The 27514-nt window shown below is 42.1% G+C and overlaps 2 protein-coding genes and 1 long non-coding RNA gene across 5 annotated transcripts in view; 1 reads left to right on the top strand and 2 right to left on the bottom strand.

Annotated features, from left to right (window-relative positions):
• LOC126582340 (uncharacterized) overlaps nucleotides 1-15702 on the bottom strand; it is a 29134-nt gene extending 13432 nt beyond the window's left edge. Inside the window, exon 1 of the long non-coding RNA XR_007609468.1 lies at nucleotides 15659-15702. This is a non-coding gene — a long non-coding RNA (uncharacterized LOC126582340). The remainder of the gene's footprint in view (nucleotides 1-15658) is intronic.
• LOC126582338 (casein kinase 1-like protein HD16) lies at nucleotides 1377-7104 on the top strand. 2 transcript variants are annotated; one of them, XM_050246461.1, is made up of 16 exons: nucleotides 1377-2069; nucleotides 2981-3106; nucleotides 3221-3294; nucleotides 3387-3456; nucleotides 3579-3634; nucleotides 3745-3816; nucleotides 4380-4474; nucleotides 4564-4630; nucleotides 4734-4863; nucleotides 4966-5184; nucleotides 5303-5445; nucleotides 5630-5804; nucleotides 5998-6088; nucleotides 6191-6348; nucleotides 6526-6714; nucleotides 6812-7104. In XM_050246461.1, the coding sequence occupies exons 1-16, from the start codon at nucleotides 1668-1670 to the stop codon at nucleotides 6869-6871; spliced, it is 2127 nt and encodes a 708-aa protein (XP_050102418.1). In that variant the 5' UTR covers nucleotides 1377-1667; the 3' UTR covers nucleotides 6872-7104. The 2 variants fall into 2 exon arrangements, with proteins under 2 accessions (XP_050102418.1, XP_050102419.1); XM_050246462.1 differs by lacking the exons at nucleotides 1377-2069; nucleotides 2981-3106; nucleotides 3221-3294; nucleotides 3387-3456; nucleotides 3579-3634 and having other exon boundaries at nucleotides 3763-3816; nucleotides 4718-4863.
• On the bottom strand, nucleotides 7573-11976 carry LOC126582339 (protein SAWADEE HOMEODOMAIN HOMOLOG 1-like). 2 transcript variants are annotated; one of them, XM_050246464.1, is made up of 9 exons: nucleotides 11722-11976; nucleotides 10913-11001; nucleotides 10680-10725; nucleotides 10451-10589; nucleotides 9400-9463; nucleotides 8690-8741; nucleotides 8276-8419; nucleotides 7993-8115; nucleotides 7573-7894 (listed from the first exon to the last, which is right to left on the bottom strand). In XM_050246464.1, exons 2-9 carry the CDS (start codon nucleotides 10993-10995, stop codon nucleotides 7778-7780), a joined length of 768 nt encoding a protein of 255 aa, XP_050102421.1. In that variant the 5' UTR covers nucleotides 10996-11001; nucleotides 11722-11976; the 3' UTR covers nucleotides 7573-7777. The 2 variants fall into 2 exon arrangements, with proteins under 2 accessions (XP_050102421.1, XP_050102420.1); XM_050246463.1 differs by having other exon boundaries at nucleotides 10913-10998; nucleotides 11722-11975.
• Nucleotides 15703-27514: the final 11812 nt, after the last annotated feature.

Below are 27514 nucleotides of genomic sequence, written 5' to 3'. Positions count from 1 at the left end.
TTAAAAAAAAGCATAAAAATAAATAAAGAAAAGAATTTGATTCATTATACAAATTTCACACAAAAAAATGTCCTGATCATTAAAATTTGAATAGTACTAGTAGCTTCTATTAAAGAAATTGGATTCGCTCTGATGTCCAGAGTCAAAGGTCATCTCCAACCGAAGACTGGCAAGATGGCTCGGTTTAGCCCTCTGGTCCTTAAAGAAATTAATATTTTAATGAACAATTCAGGGCCATATTCCTTACCATCTCCAATCGAGGGCCAAAGGGCCATAGGGCTTGTTTTAGCCCTGTCACATAAAACCGTCTCCAACTAAGGGCCAAAGGGCTATAGTATGGAATGTGAAGAATTGAAATAAAATAAGGTAAGATAGTATGAAATAGTGAAAAATATGTGAGAAATGGTGTAGGAAAAACTTAGAATTTTTTTTTACAAAAAAAGTCTTAAAAAAAAGGCTGAGCTAATAGAAAAGAACAAAAAATAAATAAAAAATAAATTGAAATTGGGCTAGCCAACGAGCTGGCTGAAAGTGGCGAACCAGTTGACCCTTTGGCCCTTTCAAATTCTATGGGGCCCACGAGCCATCTGGCCTGACTCTCGGTTGGAGACGGTTTTCGAGCATTTTTCGTCCCTCTGGCCCTTTAGACCCTTCGGTTGGAGATGGCCTAAGGATCAAATCATTTGATCCGTTGATTGAAGTGTAAAAGAAATTAGAGTGGTTGATTTTATGTGGTGGGCCAGGAAAATAAGTTAATAGGGACCGTTGGTTTCAATTTGTGCAGTCCAAATGAATTGATCTCTAGGCTCTGGACACTAAGACCATCTGCAACCGAACGAGGATCAGAGAGCTCGTTTTAGCCCTTGTCCTTCAAAGATATTAATATTTTAATGGATAGTACATGACTATATTTGTCTTCATCTCCAACCGAGGGCCAAAGGGCCATGTGGCTTGTTTTAGCCCCGTCACAAAAAATCATTTCCAACAAAGAGTCAAAGAGCTATAGTATGAAATGTGAAGAATTGAAATAAAATAAAGTAAAACAGTATGGAATAATGAAAAATATGTGAAACATAGTGTAGAAAAAAAATTAGAAATTTAAATAAAATAAAATAAAAAGTGGGCTATTAAAAAAATAAAAAAGTGGGTTGGGACCAAAAAAGTTCCCAAGCCCTAAACCTAAAGTGACCTGAAAGCCCTAAAGTGGGCTGAAAGAAAGATAAAAAAGGAACTGGGCTGAGCAAGTGGAAAAAAAAAAAACAAAATGGGCTAGCTAGCGGGCTGAAGATAGCTAGCTCGGTTGGAGACGGTCTAATCTCGGGAGCGGATCCAATTCCTCTATTAAAACCCCTAAATTTTATTTATAAAATAAATTAATCGTTCCTTCGTACCTTGGTCTCCCTCCTTCTGTAACTAGTCGAACCCCTCTTCTGTGAGTCTTTCCGATCTTCTCGAAACCGTATTTCTTGAACGATCAGAAGCTCGGCAATTCGGAAATTGAGGATTGAACCCCAACACTCCACATTCTTTCGACGCATTACTCAACGAAAGAGTCGAGGCTTGAAACGGCTGTCCTTGTTTGCGCATAACGGCTGTTCCTCGGTTGGCGGTGGCGCGTTTGTAAATTGGTCGAAGTTTGCGCGGGGATGAGAATCGGACGATGAAAGATGCCGGTACCGCATGGCGGAGCGCGCAGGGGACGAGGAGCAGCGGCGGCAGCAGCTAAGAAGCAGAAACAAGAGAAAGTTCCGAGTCCGATCGACGCCGGAGAGGCGATAGCGACGAGAACAAGGCGGAGGAGAGCAGCAGCGGCGGCAGAAGCAGCTGTGCCGAGTAATCCCAAGAACAAGAACGAGAGTGATAAGGTTAGAGAAGAGGAGGAGAATCGCGAGAAGGTGGTGGTGGTGGGTGATGAGAAAAACGTAGTCGTTGAGGCGGAGAAGGAGAAAGTGGGAAAGAAGAAAATGGATGACTATGATAGTGGCGGCGGAGCAGCCGGTGCCGCTCCGAGTAATGATAAGGCCAATGCCGGTGAAGACGAAGGAAGCACTGCTCCGATTCCTGAGAAGGTTCCTTAGTCTTGTTTTTTTTTTTTTTTTTTTTTTTTTCATTAATTAATTTTTTAAATTCGTAACAAAAATGTGGTCTTGACTGAATGCCGTGGAATATGAATGCCAATTAGGGGTCATCTGCAATTCTTGGGTGTATAAGTCTGCAGGATGGGGGGATTGTGGGGCATTGGGGTCTTTTTGCTGTTCTTCAGTGAAGATATTCGGTTTTATTTGATTTCGATTTTGGAATTGCAACTGGGTTATAACCTAAGAGCTTTTAGATTTTGTGAAAAATGATTTTTTGTGATTGTATTAACAGTGTATATGTAAATGGATAGTTTTGGTTGGTGGATAGGTTAATTTTTCAAAACTTATCCCGAATTTGTCTGCATTTCAATGTTGTTGTCTGTTTTAAATGGGAAACCTGAATTTTACCTCCTTTTAACCCTGTCTAGAAACTTGACTGACACTGAGATGTTGGCTTGTCATCCGTCTCTAAAATTTGTTCGAGCAATTAAGTATTGAGAACAAATTATGTTTCGGGTTAAATTTGAAATGCAGTTATGGTGTTATTTTGTGAACTAGAAGGGTACTGTTTGAGCTGCTCTTTAGTATTACTAAATGTTAGTGGATAAGGTATAAGCAGCCTTTGATTTATGTCCTGATTTACATTTTCGACGATCACTATGCTGTAGTCCTAGTGTCCTGTTAGTTATAGGCATCTCCCATGATATGTCTTAATTACTAAACTATTGTTTTAGAACTACTAATAATGATGAGGAGTTACAGCTCTAACTCTGAGAATTGCACTGCATGCATATTGCTGCATCTGGAATCCTGGATAAAACCTTCAGAGTTGTTTTCTTCTTAAATAACTGGATGCTTAATTGTTCTGTCTTTGTTCAAATTTCTATGCTTGTTTGCTGCAGGTTCAGGTTGGTGGTTCCCCTGTTTACAAAGTGGAAAGAAAGCTCGGTAAGGGTGGCTTCGGACAAGTCTATGTTGGTCGACGTATAATAAATCCGAATGAGAGAATTGGCCCAGGAGCTTTAGAGGTAAATAACGTTGTTATTTTTTGTATTGTTGAGTTTTATTCTCTCTGTCCTTACATTTTACCTTGCTTTTCTGCTTCTCCCTTGTATACACATTTTGTTACCTTTGTATCTTAGGTGGCATTGAAATTCGAGCATAAAAACAGTAAAGGGTGTAGCTATGGACCACCAGCTGAGTGGCAAATATACAGGTGAGGATGCCTCTATTATACAGGTTTTGGCAATGTTTTTAAATTTTAATAGTATTTATGAATCTATCATTTACTTTGTGTTACGTTTACAGCACTCTTGGTGGCAGTCATGGCGTGCCGCGAGTACACTTCAAGGGCCAGCAAGGCGACTATTATATCATGGTATGCAGTCTTCTTTTGACTTGTTTTGAATATTGATAGCCACAATGTAATGTTTTGATAGTTGTGTGATATACTAGTTCAAGACTAGCTTTTTGATATTTCCTAAACCCTTCAATGTACAGGTTATGGATATCTTGGGGCCAAGCTTGTGGGATGTTTGGAATAATAACTCTCACACGTAAGTGTGAATTACAAAAGTGACTCTTAATTTAACAAATTTTCTTTAATTATTATTTTATGGTTTTCATGATTTCCGGTTGAGTAATTTAGTCACCTTTGTAATTTTAGAATGTCTGTTGAAATGGTTGCATGCATTGCCATTGAAGCAATATCAATATTGGAGAAGATACATTGTAGAGGGTAAGAGTTTCTTCTGCCAATCAATTCATATTTTGTTGTCATTTTCGTTGTTCCTCTCTCTCTCTCTCGCCATGAAACAACTAAGAACTTTGTTGTTGTTAATGTTATGTGATGGATTTGTGTAGATAAAATTTACATGTGAGAAGTTTTGATGTGAAATAGTAAGCCTATGATTCTTCTATCTAGTAGATTAATATCATATTTAGGCTCTTTGAGTATCCAAGTTGATATGGAATGGAATATTTATTTGTTTCCGCTACATACAATTTTATTGTTTAGAAAGTTAAAGAGTTAAGACATAAGAAAGGTAGTTGCATGTAAAGTTTGTATGGACAACAGGGTTGATGGAGTGTTTGGAAATTTCACAATGCACAACTTACTATTTGACCACTAAAACTTTTGATTTAGAAATTTTTTGAAGGATAGTTTTAAGTAGATTTGTGAGACAATCACCGGATTTGTGGTTTGACTAGAGGCCATATTTTCAGATGTTTTTTCAGTTCCTTGAAACTTGAAAGCCATAATCAATCCATTGTTTAACTCTCCTACCATGTTGTTTTCAGGTATGTACATGGGGATGTAAAGCCTGAGAATTTTCTGCTTGGTCATCCTGGAACTCCTGATGAGAAAAAGTTGTATTTAGTTGACCTTGGACTAGGTACTTTTTGAATATGGGTTTTTTTAATGCTAAGTGGTATGGTAGTCGTCAATGACTCATCATCATATAACTTGTTTTGGTCTTATCAGCAACTAGATGGCGAGAAATTACTAGTGGTCGGCATGTAGAATATGACCAGAGGCCAGATGTTTTCAGGTACAAGCATTGTTTCCTATCTTGTTTTGTTTCATTTACTCATCTCTGTGCTCTTTTCTTAAAATTTTCTGCTACTTTGTTCTTAAGTTTTCTGGTCTGACAGAGGAACAGTGCGTTACGCTAGTGTGCATGCGCATTTAGGGAGAACGGGTAGTAGGAGAGATGATCTCGAGTCTCTAACTTACACCCTTATATTCCTTCTACGTGGTCGTCTGCCTTGGCAAGGATATCAGGTTTGTTCTTTCTTTCTGAGCGTGAGTAAAAATTTGTGCTGTGCTTGCCTTAAATTTTTTTTTATTTCATTTCATTTTATTATAACATGTTGGTCTTCTCAGGGAGACAATAAAGGGTTTCTTGTTTGCAAGAAGAAGATGGCAACATCTCCAGAGACATTGTGTTCCTTCAAGCCAAAGCCATTTAGACAATTTGTGGAATATGTGGTGAACTTGAAGTTCGATGAAGAGCCGAATTATGCAAAGTATATATCACTTTTTGATGGGATTGTAGGTCCAAATCCTAATATCAGGCCAATAAACACAGAGGGTGCACTGAAGGTATGCATGATCTTCTCTCCCTTTGTTGATGATGGCTTACCCTTTAGCAGTAGTTTTGGTACATATATTTTTAAAGGTATGATTAGTGCATCTAATATCTGCTCTATTAATTGTGAAGCTTATTAATCTGGTCGGTCATAAAAGAGGAAGATTGATGATGGAGGAGGACGACGATGAACAACCAAAGAAGAGGATTAGGATGGGTATGCCAGCAAATCAATGGATTAGTGTTTATAATGCTCATAGACCAATGAAGCAAAGGTATTTATATCACAAGCAGTGAAGCTATTGCTTATTTAGTGATGGATTTGGGGACCTCTCATCGTGATAATATATTTACACTGTGTATCTTGCTTTCTGTTTTGATAGTTATATCGTTGGCTTCGTTGTCTTTGTTGTCTTTTATCCCCTTATTGTTTAAAGTTTTTCCTCTCACGTTCTTTAGGTATCACTATAATGTGGCTGATACAAGGCTTGCTCAGCATATTGACAAAGGGACCGAGGATGGGTTATATATTAGCAGTGTGGCCTCTTATGAAAATTTGTGGGCCTTAATTATGGATGCAGGCACTAATTTTTCTTCCCAAGTTTACGAACTTTCACCATGCTGTCTTCACAAGGTACATACTTGTACTCTCAATCGACCAGAAGTGATTTGTCTTCTCTGACAAAAATAACTTATTTTTGCAAGAATCTGTACTTCCACTTCATCGTTTTATTTAATGCTGGCAATAACTGTTTGTAAATAACAATATTTTTGTTCAAAATTTATATTTATTTAATCTCAAGGATGATTTATTTGTGTGTTTGAAGGAATGGATAACGGAGCAATGGGATAGGAACTATTACATCAGTGCTTTAGCTGGAGCTACTAACGGGAGTTCATTAGTAGTAATGTCCAAGGGTTAGTGTAATAGTCTAGTCGTTTTGGGGTTCTATTTTATCAAACATTTTAATCTAAAAATGGCCGCTTTTTTTGTTACTGATGCCATTTGTACGGGTCCAGGTACAACGTTTACGCAGCAGTCATACAAAGTAACCGATACATTTCCTTACAAGTGGATTAACAAAAAGTGGCGGGAGGGTTTCTATGTTACTGCAATGGCCACTTCTGGAAGTAGATGGGCAGTTGTTATGTCTCGTGGTGCAAATTATTCGGGCCAGGTAATCTTGGATCTAAGAACACATTTCTCTTTCGAGTTATTAGAGAGACAATTTGGTCTAATGAGTTGGTGAAGGCAGCAGCATTGACTCTGTTAGTTGTTACTTTATGATCCTGCCACCGCGTCCTGTTTGTATGGAACTAATTATTTAACAGGGAGACAATATTCTGTTTTTCAGGTTGTTGAGTTAGATTTCCTTTATCCAAGCGAAGGTATTCATCAGCGGTGGGACAGTGGACACCGCATAACAGCAACTGCAGCAACGTCCGATCAAGCTGCTTTTGTTCTTAGTATCCCAAAGAGGAAGCTTCAAGACGAAACACAGGAGACGCTTCGCACTTCTGTATTTCCCAGTACACATGTCAAGGTAACATAATATTTTCATTCTATTGTCAGGGTTCTTTTTCTTTCCCTTATTTGGGATCTTTCAATACGTTGGACCTACTCATATACGGATATTACAGGAGAAATGGTCGAAGAACCTTTATCTTGCATCCATTTGTTATGGACGAACAGTTTCGTAAGCCGCCCGACAACCATTTGGGATACTGCCGACACCATTGCGACATTGTTTCCGGTCGGGGAGTCTCAACGCCCTCTACGGAGAAATTTTTGATGACTTGAAGCTCTAATTAATTGTAACTATAGAAACTTGTAGCCGAAACCTATAGTTGGTCTGTTTCTGTCTATATGTGGGAGCAGTGTCTTGTTTGTTGATGTGAATGATAAATTAAAAGAGCGTTTTCTTGCACACAAAGGAGCATAATTTTTAATTTTTAATTTTTAATATCCACGTGTCTATATTGACATGTACCCCACAGTCGTACTTACGTGAGCGTCACATCACAAATTCACAGTTTTAATAGATAGTTTAACCGATATATGAAAATGTTGTAGAATTATGACTTTAGGTATTGAATTAGAACGAAAAAAATATATTGTATATGAAATGTGTGTAATAAATTGAGATTAACTCTTAAATTTTGTTTTTGCAAACAAAAGGAGCATAAATATTGTCTTATTTTCTACCCTTTTAATGGAAGCATTGTCAATCTCAATTCTCAACGAACCAATTTGACATCCATCGACAAACCATCGCATCACCTACCCGCAAAGTTTGGAATATCTCGGTTCTACTCTGCACTCTTTGATTTTTCGTGTTTATTTGTGACTATTAGATTAAATAAATAAAAAAATAATCAAGAGATAAAAAATAACAGAGATGTAGGAAGAAAAGTGAAAATCATTTACTACCAATCACCGCCTGAGCTGACTCGTTAAAAACATAACAGAGAATATGGAGATTATGCTTGTTGGTAACCAGATGTTCATGTAATTTGCTGCAAATAATACAGTTACGAAGACATCTCAAGTTAAAGTTTTAAAGAAATTTATAAACATCGTCGCCGCCGGCCATCCAGCGCCATATTTCAATAAAGAAAAGAGAATTTCATGTCCCTGTTTGTAAAGAGCTCCGGTTGGGTTTTAGTATAGCCTGAAGTGCTTTGTGCAGGCCTGATACATAACCTCCCCAACTCAACATGTTCCTGGTATTATTAGTAACATCAATTCGATCAGCCAACGTTAGAGAGAAAAACTGAACCTGAACACAAACATACGTGAACATAGATCCTCAGAAATTTACCTCGGAGCTATCATGGTCAAAGCGAACAACAAAGGTACACTTGCAAGCACCGTTCATGTCATGTAGCCCCCTGTGGATGGCCACAACTTCGGCATCACAGTATACAGCTTGATGTTCTCTTTCCTGCGAATAACGTTTTAAGGCCGAACGATAAGAGAGTACTAATATCTTTGGAAAGGTTTGCATTAACAAAAAATATGCCTTCTACAATATTTTGGACTCCAATGCATCATTGTAATGCAGCTTATGGGACAAATTTAAAAGAAATAGAGTAGAAGATTACCTGGAAGCACAGCACTAGGTCCCCAAGCTTCACCTTCGAACACTCAGAAGCTTCCAAAGGAATAGATCGCTCACGCACTGCACCTCTCACATTCACCCACTCATCTTCCTCCCTACCAAATCCGGAAAACCGCACTTTAACTTCCTGTGACATATAACAGGGAAACATTAAAATCTCTCTTCATGCAGAGACAATATTTGCTAGTATATCTTTAAAATATAAATGCCTGAGCAAAAATGGAAATTCATACCGTGAATGTTGCAAATAAAGCAAAGAGATCAAAGACATAATGGATGACTTATTGCATTATTCTCGTAAAACTCTAAATTAGAAAATAGACCTAAGATAAGAACTGCGTTTTAACCCAAACGAAGCATAATGATTATACTAAATAACGACAAAGATGAATCTTACAAGGTCTCCTGAACTGACTACTTTGTATGAGAGGAAAGTAGCAACATCGTACCTGGAAAGCCAAAAAATGTCAGGTATAGTTGTGTTTCAATCTGAATTGAAAGAAATAATAAACTACGTACAAATTTTCACCTTGATGTTTATTTATTAATTAGGTAAATCCCCAAAACATCTTGAGTTAATTTATAGTAACTAAACTCTGGTATATCACAGAATAAAGGTGTTTTTATACCTTAACTCAAGAAAGTAACCCATTCAGAATCCAACAATTATAACTACTTTTGGATGATTTCCTAACAAGTAATTAGGCTAGTTCATTTTTCTTTGAGAGCGTAATAACGTTAGGCGTCTTCTGAACCTAAGTTTGACTGCACTGTTTGAGAACTATACTTACACATTGTGGATCTGCCCAAAGTTTATATTTTACTCTTTCACACAGAAAAATGCTTCAAACATGTATATCACTTAGGGTAAGAAATCTCATGGAATTATGGAATGAATAGGAATACTCACGCCATTCCAAAACAAGAACAATATGCATATTTAATATTAAATGATGTCAATGGTTTTTCAGCTACTTTACTCCTATATTAAGTAGGGATGGTACTCCTGCCATGTAACATATTAACAGGGAACATGTGTTTCAAATGTAACATATAGAATCAAGTAGAGTTGACTTGGAAAGGATCCTTGAATAGACAAATTCTTACCATGCATCATCTTTTGATGATTTTGCTTCAAATGCCAACTCTGAAAGTTCTGTGACCCATTTACCTGAATTAAAAGTTATCAAGTAAGATTTTCAATGAGAAATCGGACATAGATCGAAGATTCCCCATTTAACTGTTCAGCATGATAAAGTTTTTCTGAGATTACATGTTAAGAAATAATGTCCCAGTATCATAACTTAAAAATTCAACATATATAGTGACCTAAGGACAACATAAGCATTCTATATAACAGATAAAGATTTTAAACATATGTTGCAGAAGACCCTGCACGTGAAAATATCTCTTTCCATGTAAAGATGATAACAGAAATAATGAACGCAAAATCCTGGAAAGCGAGAAATAACATTTACCACTGCACTATACGCGAAAAGATAATATGACATGGAAAATAAAGTAAGCAAAAATTTTACACAAAAAGAAAAAAACATGACAAAAGAAATGTAAAACAATATATCGCGTATAACTAATTTGTGTAAGGCATAGCAGATGAAAGGTTGACCACAGAAATATATTGCAATCAGAATCCAGCCAATCAATATGCAGAGAAAGTGCACCACCTATCAGACAACTAGTAATTTGAGTAATAAAATAGCATTTATAGCACTTCAAAAAACGTATAATTATGGCTTCTGAAGACCCCTCGATTGGGTAACATCACGTAGACAAGGCCACAAGTTGTTAAAAGAATTGTGTTGATAATACTGTAGCATCACAAATTAATCAATTAGGTCTTAGACTTCGAGATTGACTGAGCTCTTAACCCACCTGCCCTTCTCTGCCAAGATAGCACCGACATGCTACAATGGCTTTCAAAGGGCTCCAAGCTGATGCCATTCTGATTTGGAATTTTAAGGAACTTGAAAGTAAGTAATATCATCAAATATTATTCATGTTGCTTGATGTTAGCATAGAAATAATTCTGACTACATGGTAAAATCAAAATTTGCATGTAACATGGAAAAGCTGTTCAATAAAACAGATTCAAGAACACATTTTCTACAGCTTCATCCATACTGGCAAAAAGGATAACCTTTTGGCTTCTGAGAAACTTGAGGTGCATTTCTTGAGACATTTGAATCTGAAAAATCAACCAATAACTCGACAGCATTAGGCGAGGAAGTGCTTTTGGGTTGCAACTCTTTTTGTTTGTCCTGGAACCAACTTTGCACCTAGAACACAATAAGAACTGATAACATTACAACATGCTCCAGTGTAAACAATAAGATTAAGCAACGAAAACGTAAAAATAAATGACTAACCTGTTCCCATGTTACATCAGGTTTTCCAGCACGGATTGGAGCACAACTGAAAAGACAGAGCAATGCGAAAAACTTAATAAAAGGCGCGTACTTGGAAAAACCTGTTCTGTATAAGTATGCATATTTAATTCCAAGAAATCATTATTTTTATTTTCTTTTTTGACAAGAAAATAAAACAAATGTGTCTGGCCAATTCAGGCTATAACCTATACTATTTAGCATTACAGAATCACCTGAAACTTGTTGCAAGGTCTTGGAAAAACTCCTGAGTAAGTGATTGCTTTCCGACATGCTTAATTAAATTTTCCATTTCCATAATCTACTAAAAGGCAAAATACAATCAATATCTGATACAGAAATCATCCTTTGAACAACTGAATACAAAAATTACAAAGCGGATCCTCTTCGGGTCCTAAACCATAAGCCATAACTGAACCTAGGAATAAATGTAGTAGGAAATTTACTAAACCGAATACAAGCCCTTTTGTAATGATGTCCTAGAGTAGCGAATCTATCTGCAACCATAGTTGCTTCTCGGTAGATAGGACAATTCAAACATGGGGAATAATTTGACTCATCAAATACCAAATATCATCCAATACAGAATTTGAAAAAAACAGCAATGATGAGTTAATACATGGTGAGCTCCCTACACTTCAAAAGTTACATTTTCTTTCATCCAAATGACGACATTTGTGTATACATCTTGTTATATATGTAAAGGTAACATGGGGAAAAATATAAACAGCAAAAACAACAAACAAAACAGAGAGATAGAGAGAGAAGCTTCAAACTTTAACATCAAATCCAGTAAAAATACAACCCAAAAGCTTGTTTTGTGAAACAAAACTAAATTTACCAGAAAAAGGAAAAGTCCAACACCAAGCACTATCATATAAAACACAACCAAATGTAGAAAACCTCAATTAGCAGCAGCTGAATTTAAGGCCAAAGACTGGAAATTTTTGATGAATCAGAGAAACCCAGAGAGCTGAAAGTACCCAATTGAAGGAATCATAAAAAGGTGTGAGAAATTTTTTACCTCAGAGTGAGTGAAAACAGAGAGAGAATTCATTGCATCTCTTTTTCTTGTACGAAAATTGTCCATCTCTGTCGAACTGAGATTCTAATCTGATGCAAAATGAGTGAGAGTGATGTCAATAACCTTTTCTCCACTGGGTTTTTGTGTTTCTACTACCAGGGAGGGAAGTCGATATATTTCTCTGCGGACCTCTCTCCGATTATCGAACCCTTCAATCTTTTGGCCGTTCAACTTTGTATAGGTTTTCATTGAGAAAAACATAAAAAAAAAAAAAACTTTGTATAGGTTTTCTCGCAAAAGGATGCTCTCTATTTCTGTCGGCCTAAGGTCATCTCGGATGGCTGGTCAGATGACTCGTTTTAGCCATCTGATTCTCTAAGATCTTCTAAGATATTAATATTTTAATGAACAGTACATGCCATATTTGCCTCCGTCTCCAACTGAGGGCCAGAGGGCTTGTTTTAGCGTTGTCACAAAAAACCGTCTCTAACCGAGGGCCAAAGGGTCATAGGACCAAACATAATTTATTGTTTAAGTTTCATGTTGTATAATTTTTATGCTGGTTAATGTTATTTAATGTTATTTCATATTTGTGAACACGGAAATTTCCTGAAACGAAAGAGACAAGAACAACATGCACACAATAATATTTGTATTTGATGATTTTGGGTTACAATCTCTCTCTATTTTGATCCTCTGATTCGATCTCTGTAAGATGTTGATTTGTGGATGTTTCGTTGATCCAAGGGCCGTCGAGGCTTGATCTTGGATGAACTGTTGGAAGTTTCTTCAAAGGGCCGTGGGCTTGATCTTTGAAGGTGGATTTGAGCGGATCTTCAAGGAGCCGTTGGGGCTTGATCTTGAGGATGAGTGTTTCTTCAAGGGCCGTTAAGGCTTGATCTTGAATAATGGTGATGAACGGATCTTCAAGGACTTTTGGGCTTGATCTTGAAGAACAGTGATGAACGGATCTTCAAGGGCTTTTGGGCTTAATCTTGAAGAACGGTTGAATGTGTGGATTTGTCAACGTTGTTGATCCAAAGGGCCGTCGGGGCTTAATCTTGGAAGATGGATTTGAGCGAATCTTCAAGGAGCCGTTAGGGCTTGATCTTAAGGATGAGTGTTTCTTCAAGGGTCGTTAAGGCTTGATCTTGAATAACGGTGATGAACGAATAACGCTTTCTTCAAGGGTCGTCGGGGCTTGATCTTGAAGGTGGATGATTGTTGATCCAAGGGCCGTCGGGGCTTGATCTTGGAAGAACGGATGATGAATGAAGAATGCTTTCTTCAAGGGCCGTCGGGGTTTGATCTTGAAGGTGGATGATTGTTGATCCAAGGGCCGTCGGGGCTTGATCTTGGATGAACGATGGACGAAGAACGAAGAAGGCTTTCTTCAAAGGCCGTCGGGGCTTGATCTTGAAGGTGGATGATTGTTGATCCAAGGGCCGTCGGGGCTTGATCTTGGATGAATGATGAACGAAGAACGAAGAAGGCTTTCTTGATTCTTCGGGAACCTGGATGCTTGAGAGCTTCGGAGTTTCAGAGCTTCAGAGCTTCAGAATTTTGCCTAATGATTTTGGTTCCCCCTAAATGAATGAATTAGCCTTCTATTTATAGAAATTTCCAAGGCCTAATTTTGAATATAATATTCCAGATGAAATAAGTCGTTTCTGCCAGGTGTTGACACGTGTCCTGTTTGATGACTTTTCCAACTTATTTTGATTTTTTGTTTAGACACACGCTATGTGTAAAATTTATGTAATACATGAGCGTTGAAACTTTGATTTATCGGTCAACATTTATTTACCGAAATTTCGATGTCTACAAATGCCCCCACTTCAAGACGCGTTGTATACATGTGCTTGTCGCATGTAGGAGATGCGTTTTGAAGTCCCTTACTGTAGATGTCGATCCAAGGGCCATCGAGGCTTGATCTTGAATTGGGCTGAAGATTTCTTCAAGGGCCGTTGGCTTGATCTTGAATTGGGCTTGAGATTTCTTCAAGGGCCGTTGAGGCTTGTTCTTGAACTTTTGTTTGAAATTTCTTCAAGGGCCGTCGAGGCTTGATCTTGAAGGTTGAAATTGGACCACAAGGAGCTTCATGTGGTAGATGATCTTTGGCTTTGGTAGTGGATGAATCGGCACGTATTTGTTTTTGCGCTTTGTTGACTTTCCACAGCTTTGATCTTGAATTGGGTTGGAGGATTTTCTGGATTCCTCCAATTGTTGATTTTCCACAGCTTATTCTTGAACTAGGTTTTGATTCAAGAGTGGTAGACACTTGATCTTGAATCGGACTTGTGATTTCCTCAAGGACCGTCGAGGCTTGATCTTGAATTTGGCTGGAAACTTCTTCAAAGGCCGTTGAGGCTTGATTCTTGAAGGTTGACTCGAACACATGACAAGCAGGCACGAGGTGAAGGTGACGACTTGTTGCTCTGTTCAATCTTTCTAATTCACACCTGAGCAGTTTGGTCAACGGTATGATCTTCAAGATTGATGGGCTCTTATTCCAGTCGGTGACTTGATCTTTAAGGATTTGATTCAAGGGTGGTGAAACGGCACATGCAGTCCACAACGCCTAGTAAGTCGACCCAAGAATTTGAGGGTCAAAACGAGTTCACAGTCCAGAGTGATTGCAACCCTGATGATATGAGATACTTTTGATTTTGAAGAAGTAGCGGATGAATCAGCACGTGCTTTGTTGTGCTTGTCTTCACATGCTTCAATGTATCATTTTCCCTTGTCTTATCTATTCTTCTGGCAGAATGTAGCATCTTCTCGAGTTCTTCAGCTCAGACTCCTTCTGCTGAGCTGACTGTGCAAGCTGCATTCTTCTCTGCTTGTTTCTTCAGGCAGATGTGGCAGCTTCTTGAGTTCCTCAGCTCGGACTCCTTCTGCTGAGCTGACTGTGAAGACTGCATTCTTCTCTGCTTGTTTCTTCTGCACGTTGTCTCCACATGCTGCAAGGTATCATTTTCACTTGCCTTATCTGTTCTCCAGGCAAATGTGGCAGCTTCTTTGGAAGTACAGCAGCAGTGGGAGACGAGTACTCGAGAGTAGTGCTAGGTAGGCAATGAGGGAAGGGTTCCAAGCAGTCGGTTCCTTACCCGAGTTTGAGTGGAGGTTCCGGCATATTGTTTTCTTTATCCTTGTCTTCGTAGGTAAGAACAAGGGCAAAGGAAAGGACAGGGAGAACGCATGATATGAGATACTCTTGCTTTCTACCCTGGTGATATGAGATACTTTTGCTTTGGAGTCATTGGCTTGCAGAGGTACCCCAAGGAATAAGGAACACTGAATGACTCGAGAGGCTTTGTTGGGAAAGCATTTTTAGAGATGAAGAAAGGCTCTGTATGTCTGCCTTGCTATGGAAGGTGAAGGTGGACAGTTATAGGAAGTTCTTTAATACCTGTAGAGGTACTATTCTTTCACTCATGTCGGCAACTATTGAGTGATTGATCAGTATGGCTTCACGCGTTTTCTTCTTCATCAGAAATCTTCGACAAATTGTCCATAATTTCCGCCAAGTTGAGTGTGCATATGACAGGTGTTGACGCGGCTGAAAAAGACTGGCGCTTCTTCGATATCTGGGATCGGCGCTTCGACAAATTACCCATGATTTCCGCAAAGCTGAGTTTGCGTGTGATGGGTGCTGACGCGTCTGGAAAAGACTGGTGCCTCTTCGATATATGGGATTGGCGCTTCGGCAAATTGCCCGTGATTTCCGCAAAGCTGAGTTTGCGTGTGACGGGTGCTGAAGCATCTGGAAAAGCAAAATGCTTCTCCGATTTTTGAGCTTGCCTCTTCGATTTTTGAATTGGCCTCTTCGAATTCTGAGCTCGCCTCTTCAATCTCTGAAATCCCGTCGAGTTTTGATTTTTATAGAGGCACGTAGATCGTTTCAAAGCACACTTGAATTTTGGCTTGTAGAAACTCCCTTCTTGCACTTCTAAGATCTTGATTTGTCCGACCTCTTCTTTCTTCAACACCTTTGAAAATGTCTGGACCCTCCGACCGTCGTTTTGATTTGAACCTTGGTGAAGAGATAGTCCCGCCTTCTCAGACAACATATGGTGCCCATCCTTCATATCCCCTACTGGTCCTCTTACCGTTAGGGATTCGATGATGAAGAATGATATGATCGCTGCAGTGGTGGCCCGGAACCTTATCACTCCTAAAGATAACAGACTACTTTCCAAACGGTCTGATGAGTTGGCTGTTAAGGATTCTCTGGCTCTCAGAGTGCAGTGTGCAGGTTCTGTGTCTAATATGGCCCAACGCCTATTTGCTCGAACCCGTCAAGTTGAATCATTGGCGGCTGAAGTGATGAGTCTCAAACAGGAGATTAGAGGGCTCAAGCATGAGAATAAACAGTTGCACAGGCTTGCACATAACTATGCTACAAACATGAAGAGGAAGATTGGCCAGATGCAGGAATCTGACGGTCAGATTTTACTTAATCATCAGAGGTTTGTGGGTTTGTTCCAACAGCATTTGCCTTCGTCTTCTGGAGTTTCACCGAGTGTTGAGGCTCCAAACAATCAACCTCCAGCGCCTCTTCTTCCTAGAGTTTTGCCGAGTGATGAAGTGCCACCTGATCAACCTTTGTGAAGGCTCCCTCTTTTTTTTTTGACTCATGTAAATGTACATTTCTGTAATTTACTAGAGAAATCAATAAACGAGCTTCGTTTCATTTAGTGTACATTTTTTTTTCTTTTTTTCTTTTTTTTTTCACATGGTGCCAGGTCCACCATTCATTTATATATATATATATATATATATTTTTTTTTTCTATTCTTCTTTCACGTGGTGCCAGATGCACCATCACTTTCTTTATATATTTTTTTTTCTTTTTTTTTCTTTTCTTTTCTTTCTTTCTTTTTTTTTATAATATATATATATATTTTTTTTTCTTTCTTTTTCTACACATGGTGCCAGACGCACCATGAAGCCCCTTATATTTTTTTTAATTCCTTCTTTCTTTTTTTTTTTCACGTGGTGCTGATCCACCACTCTCTTTTTATTTTTTATTATTATATATTTTTTTTCTTTCGTGCTGGATGCACCACATACATATATATACATATATTTTTTTTATATACACACATATATAAACACACACACAAAGCATCAAACCCTTTAAAAAATTCTAATATATTTTTTTTCTTTGCCTTCGGTGCTGGCAACCACTTGGAAACTTTTATTTTATTATATATATATATATATATATATATATATATATATATATATATAGGGATAGAGGGCTTGCAGAGAGCATCGACGAAGATGGACGGAGAAAGGGAGCCGGAGGTGTAGAGTTCGTGGCTGATCATCCTTGATGGGCAGAAGGAAAGATTTTGCAGAGGAGGACGAGGACGAGGACGAGTCGGCGACGTGGTTGCTGCTCGTTGCTGTTTTCTATGCTCGCTGCACGGAAGGATGCCCATTACCAAGGTGGCTGTCTGATGTGGCTTCATCTCTCGCAGCCATGGCTCTATAATCCCTGTGGATCTCTCAAACCCAGCAAGGTTTTCATAAACCCAGCAAGAAGGTCTCAAAAAACTAGCAACTATGCTCAGCTTCTCGACCACCCTCTTCGCCAGCGGAGCGCCACCGCAGCCGATCACTTGTAGGGAGTTCAAATCACATCCGTCCATCTCGTTTCTATCCCCGTGTTTCAACAAAGTCATGACCGTCGACTGGGCTTAAAGAGTGAGGGATCGAAGACTGGACCTGCAGGCATTAGATTGAGAAGATGAGGACGACGAGGCGGCTTGGAGCACATTGAACGTACCCTGCACGGCGGGTAACACCAGCTCGGCCTGGGGGTCGGTGGGGAAGCTCGCGCGGGATCCGACGTATTTCCGGCGGAAGCCGTGGTCTTTGTTGCTGTGCCATCTCGAGAAACAACGCAAGCTCTTCATCTCCGTCGTTCGCGTTCACCACCTTCCCGAAGCTCCGTTCTCGCGCCCTCGACTCCAATGTAACTTCCATGGTTGTCTCTGCAGCTCAGCAAACACAGAAGTTGCTGCGAGAAGAGAGAGAGAAGGAGGAGCAGAGTTTTTTTTGGTAGCTGAAATTTTCAAGTGCTGTTTTTTTTTTTTTTTTTTTTTTACAGTTCTCTCTCTCGGCCGCACCCTGTTTCTCAACTGCCTTCTCGTTTTCTTGGAGATAGGATCGTCGTCAGGAACTTTACCAAGATGGCGTGGCCTGGTCCCAAGCAGTCTGCAGAGGAATCTTGGGGTGTTGGGAGATTATTAGTTGCTTGGTGACATGGCGGAGTCGCTGCAGAGAGGAGGTACAACCATGGCTGGGTGTCGATAGCAGTGTGCTCGCAGCTCTCGGATATGAGGTGCAATCGAAGTTGGCGTCGGTTCCGAGGTCGAAGGTGTGGAGCCAAAAATATTCACAGGGCGACACGTGGATTTTTGGACAAAAATACCCTTGCAGTACAACGAGGTTCCTACGCGCAAGCAGCGGGCAACCCTCTTTCAACCAAGACAGAAGTGCCCAAAATAGGTAACAATTCAAAGTCCATCTCATCAAATCCTTTCTACAAGGTAATTCCCAAACACATTCCTTTTAAATTATGTTAATTGGCTAATTAATGGGTTTATTGCCTAATTAACCCATTAATTGTCAATTAAACCATCCATTATATCCAAATAACTACAAAATACATCCAATTCAACCCTAAAACACCACATGGCCGGCTATCCCCATTTCAAAACCTAATCCATCACTTTTTTCTACCTTTTTCACCATTTCTTCCTTTTTATTACCCAATAAATTCAAAAACCACCAAAACATTCATCTTATGTTTAATAGCCAAATAAATTGGCTAATTAAACCTAAATTAAACCTAAAAACCCTAGCCACCTCCTATCCCTATAAATATACTCCCATTCTCACCAAAAAGCTAATTCCAACACTTTGGCAAAAATCCCAAAATTCTCTAAACACTCTTTCTCTCTAAATTCTAACTTTGGCATCGGAGGTTCTTCGGCCAAAGCCCCCCCCATTCATCGTGGGCGCATGAGGTTCTTGGCCTTAACCTAAGGTGTTAATTGTTTTGTAGGTGCAAAATCGTCCAAGATCGAGGAGGAAGAAATTTGCATCCACAAATTGGTGCTTTCATTGAGAGTTGAAATCCATACTCGTAGAAGACTCTCGCACAAAAAAGGTTTTTTCTTTATTTTCTAGTCCATTTGAATATTTTTCATACGTTCTTATTATTAGAATTTTTTATTTGCAAAGGTTCTTTGATAAAACGTATAAGCAAAATATAATGGCTAGAAATTTAGAAAATTCCATAAGTGAAAATTCTAGTGTTCAAGAAATGGGAGTGCGGAGATCCGTGAGGCAAAATGCGACAATAAGGGGAGCAGCATCACCACCACGAGTTTCCACCATGGGAACCACCGCGGTGGCTACCTCGGTAGCCACCCACGGCGAGGTCCATGGTGCCTTCACCACGACCACCATGGGAACCACCGCGGTGGCTACTTCGGTAGCCATTCGTGGCGAGGTCCATGGAGCTTTCACCACGGCCCGAGCCGTGCCATCCAAGGCTCACGGTACCAAGACCACGACCCAAGCCATGCCATCCAAGTTTACATGGACCCAAGCCCAAGCCTCGCATTCACATGCACCGCGCGTTGAGCAGCCTGCTTCCGTCGAGCAGCCCACTCCCGTAGCCCAGCCTGCTCCTGCCAAGCAGCCTGCTCTCGTGACCCAGCCTGCTCCCAACGAGCAGCCCACTCCCGTGGTCCAGCCTGCTTCCGTCGAGCAGCCCACTCCCGTGGCCCAGCCTGCTCCTGCCAAGCAGCCTGCTCTTGTGACCCAGCCTGCTCCCGACGAGCAGCCCACTCCCGTGGTCCAGCCTGCTTCCGTCGAGCAGCCCACTCCTGTGGCCCAGCCTGCTCCTGCCAAGCAGCCTGCTCTCGTGACCTAGCCTGCTCCCGACGAGCAGCTTACTCCCGTGGTCCAGCCTGCTTCCGTCGAGCAGCCCACTCTCACGGCCCATCCTGCTTCAGTGGTTTTCCAAGCAGCCCAAGTCGACCCAAGACTATCTCAACCATCCGGACCTACCATCGAGCTGGGGGCATTCTCACCACATTTTTTCGCGGATTTGACATTTCCCAATTCAAATCTCGCGCCCGAAGTCTCCCACATTTCCACTGCCCAAGGAGGCGCATTCCTTCTAAGCTCTTCCAATCCAAATGGCGAACAACACTTGTCTCGACAAGTCATAGAGTTGACGAACGCCCTTGCACAACAGACAACTTTGGTGAATCAACTTTTGCAACGCATCGGGATCCAAAGTGCCCCGGACGAGGTATCTCGAAGTAGGACAAGGGCAGACGAACCTTTCCAGCAGCGTCTCGGTAAGCAGCCACTCGACCAGCCACGAGCCGAACGTTCAGGCAGTGTACATTCCCGATTGGGCCCCCGAGATAGCGTATACTCCCGTCTTAGCGCGCGGATGAGCGTGTACTCTCGACTAGGCCCACGGATGAGCATACATTCACGGTTGGGGTCACACTCCGATAGTCAACATGAACAACCTTCCGGACAAAGTGTTCATTCGCGGCTAAGCCCACAAGGAGCATCATCCACCTCACATCAGAGTAGGCAGCACGACGGACGGAGAGAAGTAGTCACTCAATCCAGCTCAAGTTCAACCAGCAGCCTGCGAAGAACTCGCTCGCCTGTTAGGAACGCACCACATGCACTGCATCTGCGGCATAGACGAGCCAAACACATGGAAGAGCAGCCTAGACCAGCAAGTCATGGCTGGGGGCAGCCGAGAGCTCCGCTACCCCAACAAAGGCAAATTCAGGAAGAAGTAGAGAGACTCTTGACCAAACGATTGCATGATTTCCAACGTAACGAGGTCACCGACGAGGAACTACGACGGAACATGACCAACATAAGCAGGTCACCCTTCACGGACGAGATCGAGCAGGCAGAGCCTCCACGAGAGTTCAGCATGCCACATTTCACATCTTTCAAAGGGGATGAAGACCCGGAGAGACACTTAAAGCACTACCGAAGCGCAATGATCCTTTATCGAAACAACGATGAGCTCATGTGCAAGATATTCGCCACCACTCTACAAGGCGAGGCGCAAGATTGGTTCTACACCCTGCCGCCACAATCCATCTGAATTTCTACGAACTTTCTTTGGTTTTCACCAAAGAATATTCATCCTATCGCTCGATCAAAAAGAAGTCTGATCATTTGTTCAACGTCAAGAAGAACCCAAAGGAGTCGCTTCGTGACTATGTGAGGATGTTCAAAGTAGAGAAGGTAAAAATAGTCGGATGCAACGACTCGATAGCTAGAGCAGCCTTCCAAAAAGGACTTCCAGCAGACCACCCGCTATTCGGAAAATTGATCATGAAAGAAGATCTAACTCTGGCAGACTCTTTTGCTTTGGCAGAGAAGTATGCACTTTGGGATGAGGCTCGCCAATGCACATTCAAGGACTTGAAGAAGTACCCGACATCACCTCCCTAGAAGCAGCGGATGACTTATTCACATGTTTGACGGTATCTAAAGTAGCAATAAGCTCTACCATCATGCGAGAAGAGGGGGGCCCGACTACCTGTATTCCACAGTTACCTGTATTCTACAGTTCAAAAGCTCTCATCGATGCTATTAAAAATTCAAAAGCTAACTTTGGCGATAGTTGTTGCAACCTAGAAGCACAAGTTTTACTTTCAAATGCATGCAATCATCCTAATGACGTACTATTCTGCCCAATCCAGACGCGCGACGATAAAGGCGTAGACCCTGGCGGATGTAAAGTTTTCTAACGAACGCAACACTGGAAGGACACACTCGAAAGCAAGTTTTACCCTCGTCACCCTAAAAGATTCTACATAGGAGTAACATGTACCGGCAGTTGAGTACCATTTCTTGCTGCGCATCACACGGCCCTAGCCGACCCTTGCTCAATGATTCAACTCTAGAGTGGCCCAATACCGGCAGTTGAGCATCTCCTGTTGCGTATGACATGGCCCCATCTCCACAGCTCCCTACTGCGCCTTCACGCCGAGCCTAGGTGACGCAACAGAGCGGCCCAACGATGCCTCAGAAGTAGCCGAGCACACTCTAGCTGCTCCTACTCCACCCGATGGAGACTTCTGGCATTTGCATGTCGACGACGTAGAAAAGCCTTCATCACTGCCGGCAGAGAAGGCTCCAAAAAGATGGATCCCATCTGGGAAGGTCCGTACAAGATCAGCAGAGTAGGGGGCAAGAGTAATTACACCCTCACCACCATGAAGCGGCAAAAAGATTGAAAAGAAATGGATGGCCTACAATTTGAAGAAGTACCATGTGTGACCTCCCGCTACATCAAAACCCGAATACTTAATAAGCTCGACGGGCACCACCTCACAAGCTGAGGACTATCCAGTTGTTATGCAGTTCCTACCTTACAGCTAAAGTTCTCGTTCGTTTCACTCGTTTTTCAATGAGGAATTTAGAAGTAATCACAACTTGGCTTGGCTGCATGCTTACAACAACTAATCACTCCTACACTTCAAAAGAAGACTGTGCCCTTCTTAGGGACTCATCGCAGGAATTGCGCCCCCCGAGGGACCAACCATGCTCTCCAGTGCGAGAGGGTAAACCAATTCTCTGACACCCATATGGGTCAGCTCTCAAAGACGGGAGGATAAACTTTACACTCCGAATATCCAGACGTGGATGAGCCTGGCTGCCCTAGTATAACTAGATGCACGATGGCTTGCGCCGGGATTCCTAGAAGTAGCCGCAATTGCCTTTTTCAAGGCTTAGCTAACTGAAGGATTTTGGGTCTCTTGACCTAATCCGTGGGGAACCGGGCCCTAGAGACGGAGAGGGCACATTACGCAGTACATCCGATGGACGACTGCCCTGGAATCCTAAACCTGCTACTGAGTGCACTAAGGTAGCCTACAGATTCTGGAAGACTGCCTACGGCTTGCCCTTCGAGCAGTGAAGCCGCACTAGACTTATACAACCGCACATTCTTGTGAAAGGTTAAACAAGCTAGCGCGCATATACGAAGTTTTATCCACTGCCGACATGCTACGTAGTCGATAAGCTTCACCTCTGCCAAGCGCGGAACAACCTACACCAAGTCCTAAAGTGTTGTGATACTTGCTACGCAACCTACGGAATTGAAGAAAGTCAAGGTTAACAGCCTAGTGGTTACGCGGACTTGTCTGCTTCTGTAAGTAAGGCATCCGGCTGCCAACCCTATGGCTAACAACTTTGCAAAGTTCTACACCAACACCTACGGCTGCATAGGCTACGCGAGTTTGTCTGCTTATAAAAAAGTAGCATGCCTGCCACTGGTCTATCAAGTCTAAAGGTTAGGGCATGAACAAAAGAAGTCAAGATGAAGAAAAACGAAGGAAAACATGTTTATAAACAACTAGCAAAGGCCGAAGGAGTTCAAGCAAAACAAAAGCTACAAGGAAAAACAAAGAAAATCCTAAAGGCTACCTAAAATACTACACTACAGCATCTTGGACATCCCACGACTACTCGGTCGCCACACCTTCAACAGCCGTAACGCTCTTAGCAGCGGCATCATCCGACGCTTCACCCCTGGCTGCCCTAGTCTAGACACTAACTTCTCCAACTACTTCACCAATGGAAGCCTTAAAAGTAAAAGCAAGCAAGTCTTCCGGAGAAATAGAGAAGCATAAGTAGCGAAACGAAGCTCAGAAATTGCAAGCTTAAGATCTTGAATCTGAGGCGAATCAATCTCAGCAGCAAAGGGAGCAGGCTTTGGCGCCACTTTAGCAGCAGAGTCCACCGTACCACTCTTCCTAATAGCAAGTCTCTACAAAGGTGAACCGGACTTGGCTCCCAAAGAACGTCCTGGTACAGACTTCGGCACTGAGGGCATGATAAAACCTTTACGCTGAGTAATCTTATCCACAATTGTACTAGCCATTCTCAACATGGAAGACGCCACATGCTCAGATCTAGCAGCCTTACATTTCTTCCCATTGGAAGAAGTCATGTCAATCACATACCTCTTGGTAGCAAGCGGACCCTCATGAGCAGCGAAAGAAGTCGTTGGTTTTTTCTCAGCTGGCATCTCTTGAGCAAGCAGAGAATATCCATTTTCCCACCTTCACTTGCAGCAGGATCCACAACAGTGATTAGACGAGCCAATGCATCCGCTTTGATCCTATTCCCCTCATCTTTTGGGAACAGCCCACGTTTCTCCTGACGAAAAGAGTTAAAGTAGCCAACGTCATTTGTGGTACCTAGCAGGGAAGTTCAACCCAACATTCCAGCAGTTCATGAGGTTCGCAACCTCTTCATTTCTCTCAATCACCAACCTAGCTCGAGTCATGTCCAAAAGCCTAAAAAGACATGAGCCATGTGACTTGCCTAACACTGCGCCCCAGTGCCACAATCCGATGTCCCAGCCACACAAGCTGCCCTTGGTTCTAGCCAAGTCGAGCAGCTTAAAGCAGTGGTCCCTGCCACAATACCTCATCGGCCCATGCCGAGTCGACTCCTGGCCCATGCCAGCCAACGTGCCGCACCACCCCGACGGCTGCCCCGCTGTAGCACTATCCACGAAGAAGATGAAGAAATCAATGAAAGACGGTCCTTTGCATGGGCAAGATGTAGAAGATTGCTAGAGGAGGGGGAAAAATATCCTCTAAGCTATCTCTCTCTTGTAGGGTAGAATAAATCGCTCTCCAAAGTTGATTTAATAACCCACTTAAGGTGGATTTAAATAGGCTTTGAGAGAAATTTATTTCCCTTTCCTAAAAGGATCTAATTTCCTATTAAAGAGAGAATCTACATCAAAATAGGAAGCAGTCCTAAGTTTCCTAAAGCAAGAAGATCCCTACACCTGCTGCCCTTTTCTGCGAGCAGCCCAACAGGTGTGGAGGCATTTGTGGAGCCAAAAATATTCACAGGGCGACACGTGGATTTTTGGACAACGTATTTCCGGCGGGGAAGCTCGGCCTGGGGGTCGGTGGGGAAGCTCGCGCGGGATCCGACGTATTTCCGGCGGAAGCCGTGGTCTTTATTGTTGTGCCATCTCGAGAAACAACGCAAGCTCTTCATCTCCGTCGTTCGCGTTCACCACCTTCCCGAAGCTCCGTTCTCGCGCCCTCGACTCCAATGTAACTTCCATGGTTGTCTTTGCAGCTCAGCAAACACAGAAGCTGCTGCGAGAAGAGAGAAAGAAGGAGGAGCAGAGTTTTTTTTGGTAGCTGAAATTTTCAAGTGCTGTTTTTTTTTTTTTTTTTTTTACAGTTCTCTCTCTCGGCCGCACCCTGTTTCTCAACTGCCTTCTCGTTTTCTTGGAGATAGGATCGTCGTCAGGAATTTTACCAAGATGGCGTGGCCTGGTCCCAAGCAGTCTGCAGAGGAATCTTGGGGTGTTGGGAGATTATTAGTTGCTTGGTGACATGGCGGAGTCGCTGCAGAGAGGAGGTACAACCATGGCTGGGTGTCGATAGCAGTGTGCTCGCAGCTCTCAGATATGAGGTGCAATCGAAGTTGGCGTCGGTTCCGAGGTCGAAGGTGTGGAGCCAAAAATATTCACAGGGCGACACGTGGATTTTTGGACAAAAATACCCTTGCAGTACAACGAGGTTCCTACGCGCAAGCAGCGGGCAACCCTCTTTCAACCAAGACAGAAGTGCCCAAAATAGGTAACAATTCAAAGTCCATCTCATCAAATCCTTTCTACAAGGTAATTCCCAAACACATTCCTTTTAAATTATGTTAATTGGCTAATTAATGGGTTTATTGCCTAATTAACCCATTAATTGTCAATTAAACCATCCATTATATCCAAATAACTACAAAATACATCCAATTCAACCCTAAAACACCACATGGCCGGCTATCCCCATTTCAAAACCTAATCCATCACTTTTTTCTAGCTTTTTCACCATTTCTTCCTTTTTATTACCCAATAAATTCAAAAACCACCAAAACATTCATCTTATGTTTAATAGCCAAATAAATTGGCTAATTAAACCTAAATTAAACCTAAAAACCCTAGCCACCTCCTATCCCTATAAATATACTCCCATTCTCACCAAAAAGCTAATTCCAACACTTTGGCAAAAATCCCAAAATTCTCTAAACACTCTTTCTCTCTAAATTCTAACTTTGGCATCGGAGGTTCTTCGGCCAAAACCCCCCCCATTCATCGTGGGCGCGTGAGGTTCTTGGCCTTAACCTAAGGTGTTAATTGTTTTGTAGGTGCAAAATCGTCCAAGATCGAGGAGGAAGAAATTTGCATCCACAGAAGGCGGTGAGAGCGAGGTTGGTGAGGAAGGACGCGGGTCTTAGCGGTTGCTGGAATCGGGTTGCGCCGACGCTGAAGAAAACGGAGGAAGCAGTGTGGCGTTGTCTTGTTCAGTGGGATCCTCATCCTCGCCGTCGGTCGGGTGCGCTGAGAAGAATGAAAGAGGGTTAAGAACAAGTGGATGAGGTGGGGGCATAGCAGACCCGAGGGGGTGACGGATTGGGCTTGGAGGGAGAGGGACGACAAGCTAGAGCTTGGGCCTGGATTTGTGGCTGGGCTCGCTAGCTTCGGAGAGACGAGCCTGGACGGAACGAGAACTTGCAGGAAGTGGGAGGGGGAATTTGGGCTTGGAGGCTGTCACTTGGGCCTGGATGGCCTCCTTTTGAGAGGCTTGCTGCTGATGCCTATACATACATATATGTATATATGTATAAGGAATATGTTTTTTTTTTTTTTTTTTTTTTTGGAAATAAAATTGACTCTCAATAGTCAAATATTCAATAAAACCTTTATAATTTATTTTGATGTGACTGAACTCGAAGTTGAATGTTCAAGCTGCCTACGTACCCTTCCAAAGAAAGAGATCAAGTCAAAACGTAGTTCGAATGAGCGATGAATTTAACAATGATTTTGATGATGATTTTGCCGTACACAGTTTATGCTCTTGCGGGCCAGGAGCTTTGGTGTTGCCTTTTATGCTCGTGCAGACCAGGAGCGTTTGGTGCCGTGTTTCAGTTTCAGCTCGTGCAGGCAAAGAGCGTTTGTTGTCGCCTTTTATGCTCGTGCGGACCAGGAGCGTTGGTTGTCCCCTTTTAGGCTCGTGCGGACCAGGAGCGTTGGTTCGTGCAGTTTAGGCTCGTGCAAACAAGGAGCTTTGGTTCGTGCAGTTTAGACTCATGCGAACAAGGAGCATTGGTGTTGCCTTTTATTCTCGTGCAGACCAGGAGCTTTGTGCCATGCAGTTTAGACTCGTGCGGGCAATGAGCTTTGGTTCGTGCAGTTTAGGCTCGTGCGAACAAGGAGCATTGGTTTGTGCAGTTTAGGCTCGTGCGAACAAGGAGCATTGGTGTTGCCTTTTATGCTCGTGCAGACCAGGAGCTTTGTGCCATGCAGTTTAGACTCGTGCGGGCGAGGAGAATTTGTGAATTTTGTCAAGCAATCCGGGAGAGTTGTTCCTCGTAATCTTCATAGGAAGGAGCCTTGACTGAGTAGCTGAAGAAGTCTTCGGGTAAGAAGTCGCGCATCGTGATGGGGATGGACGATCTATGTGTCAAAATTTCATCATCTTCAACACGTTCACGTTGTTTTGAAGGTTAACAAGAGCTGCTTTGCCCCCTTTCCGATTGGCGGACTTGTGGAGAAGACGTATGCTTCTTGTGCAATTTCTTAGGAGTGACTTGAGTCCATCCTTCGACTTTGCTTGTCTTTGAGGATGCCCCCAGCGGTTGAGGTGAAAACTTTGAGTTGGAAGAGCCAAAAGTGATGGTGGTATAG

Source organism: Malus sylvestris, chromosome 9 (assembly GCF_916048215.2).
Source record: "Malus sylvestris chromosome 9, drMalSylv7.2, whole genome shotgun sequence".
Taxonomy (NCBI): Eukaryota; Viridiplantae; Streptophyta; class Magnoliopsida; order Rosales; family Rosaceae; genus Malus; species Malus sylvestris.
This window is presented reverse-complemented; position numbering and strand designations above follow the sequence as displayed.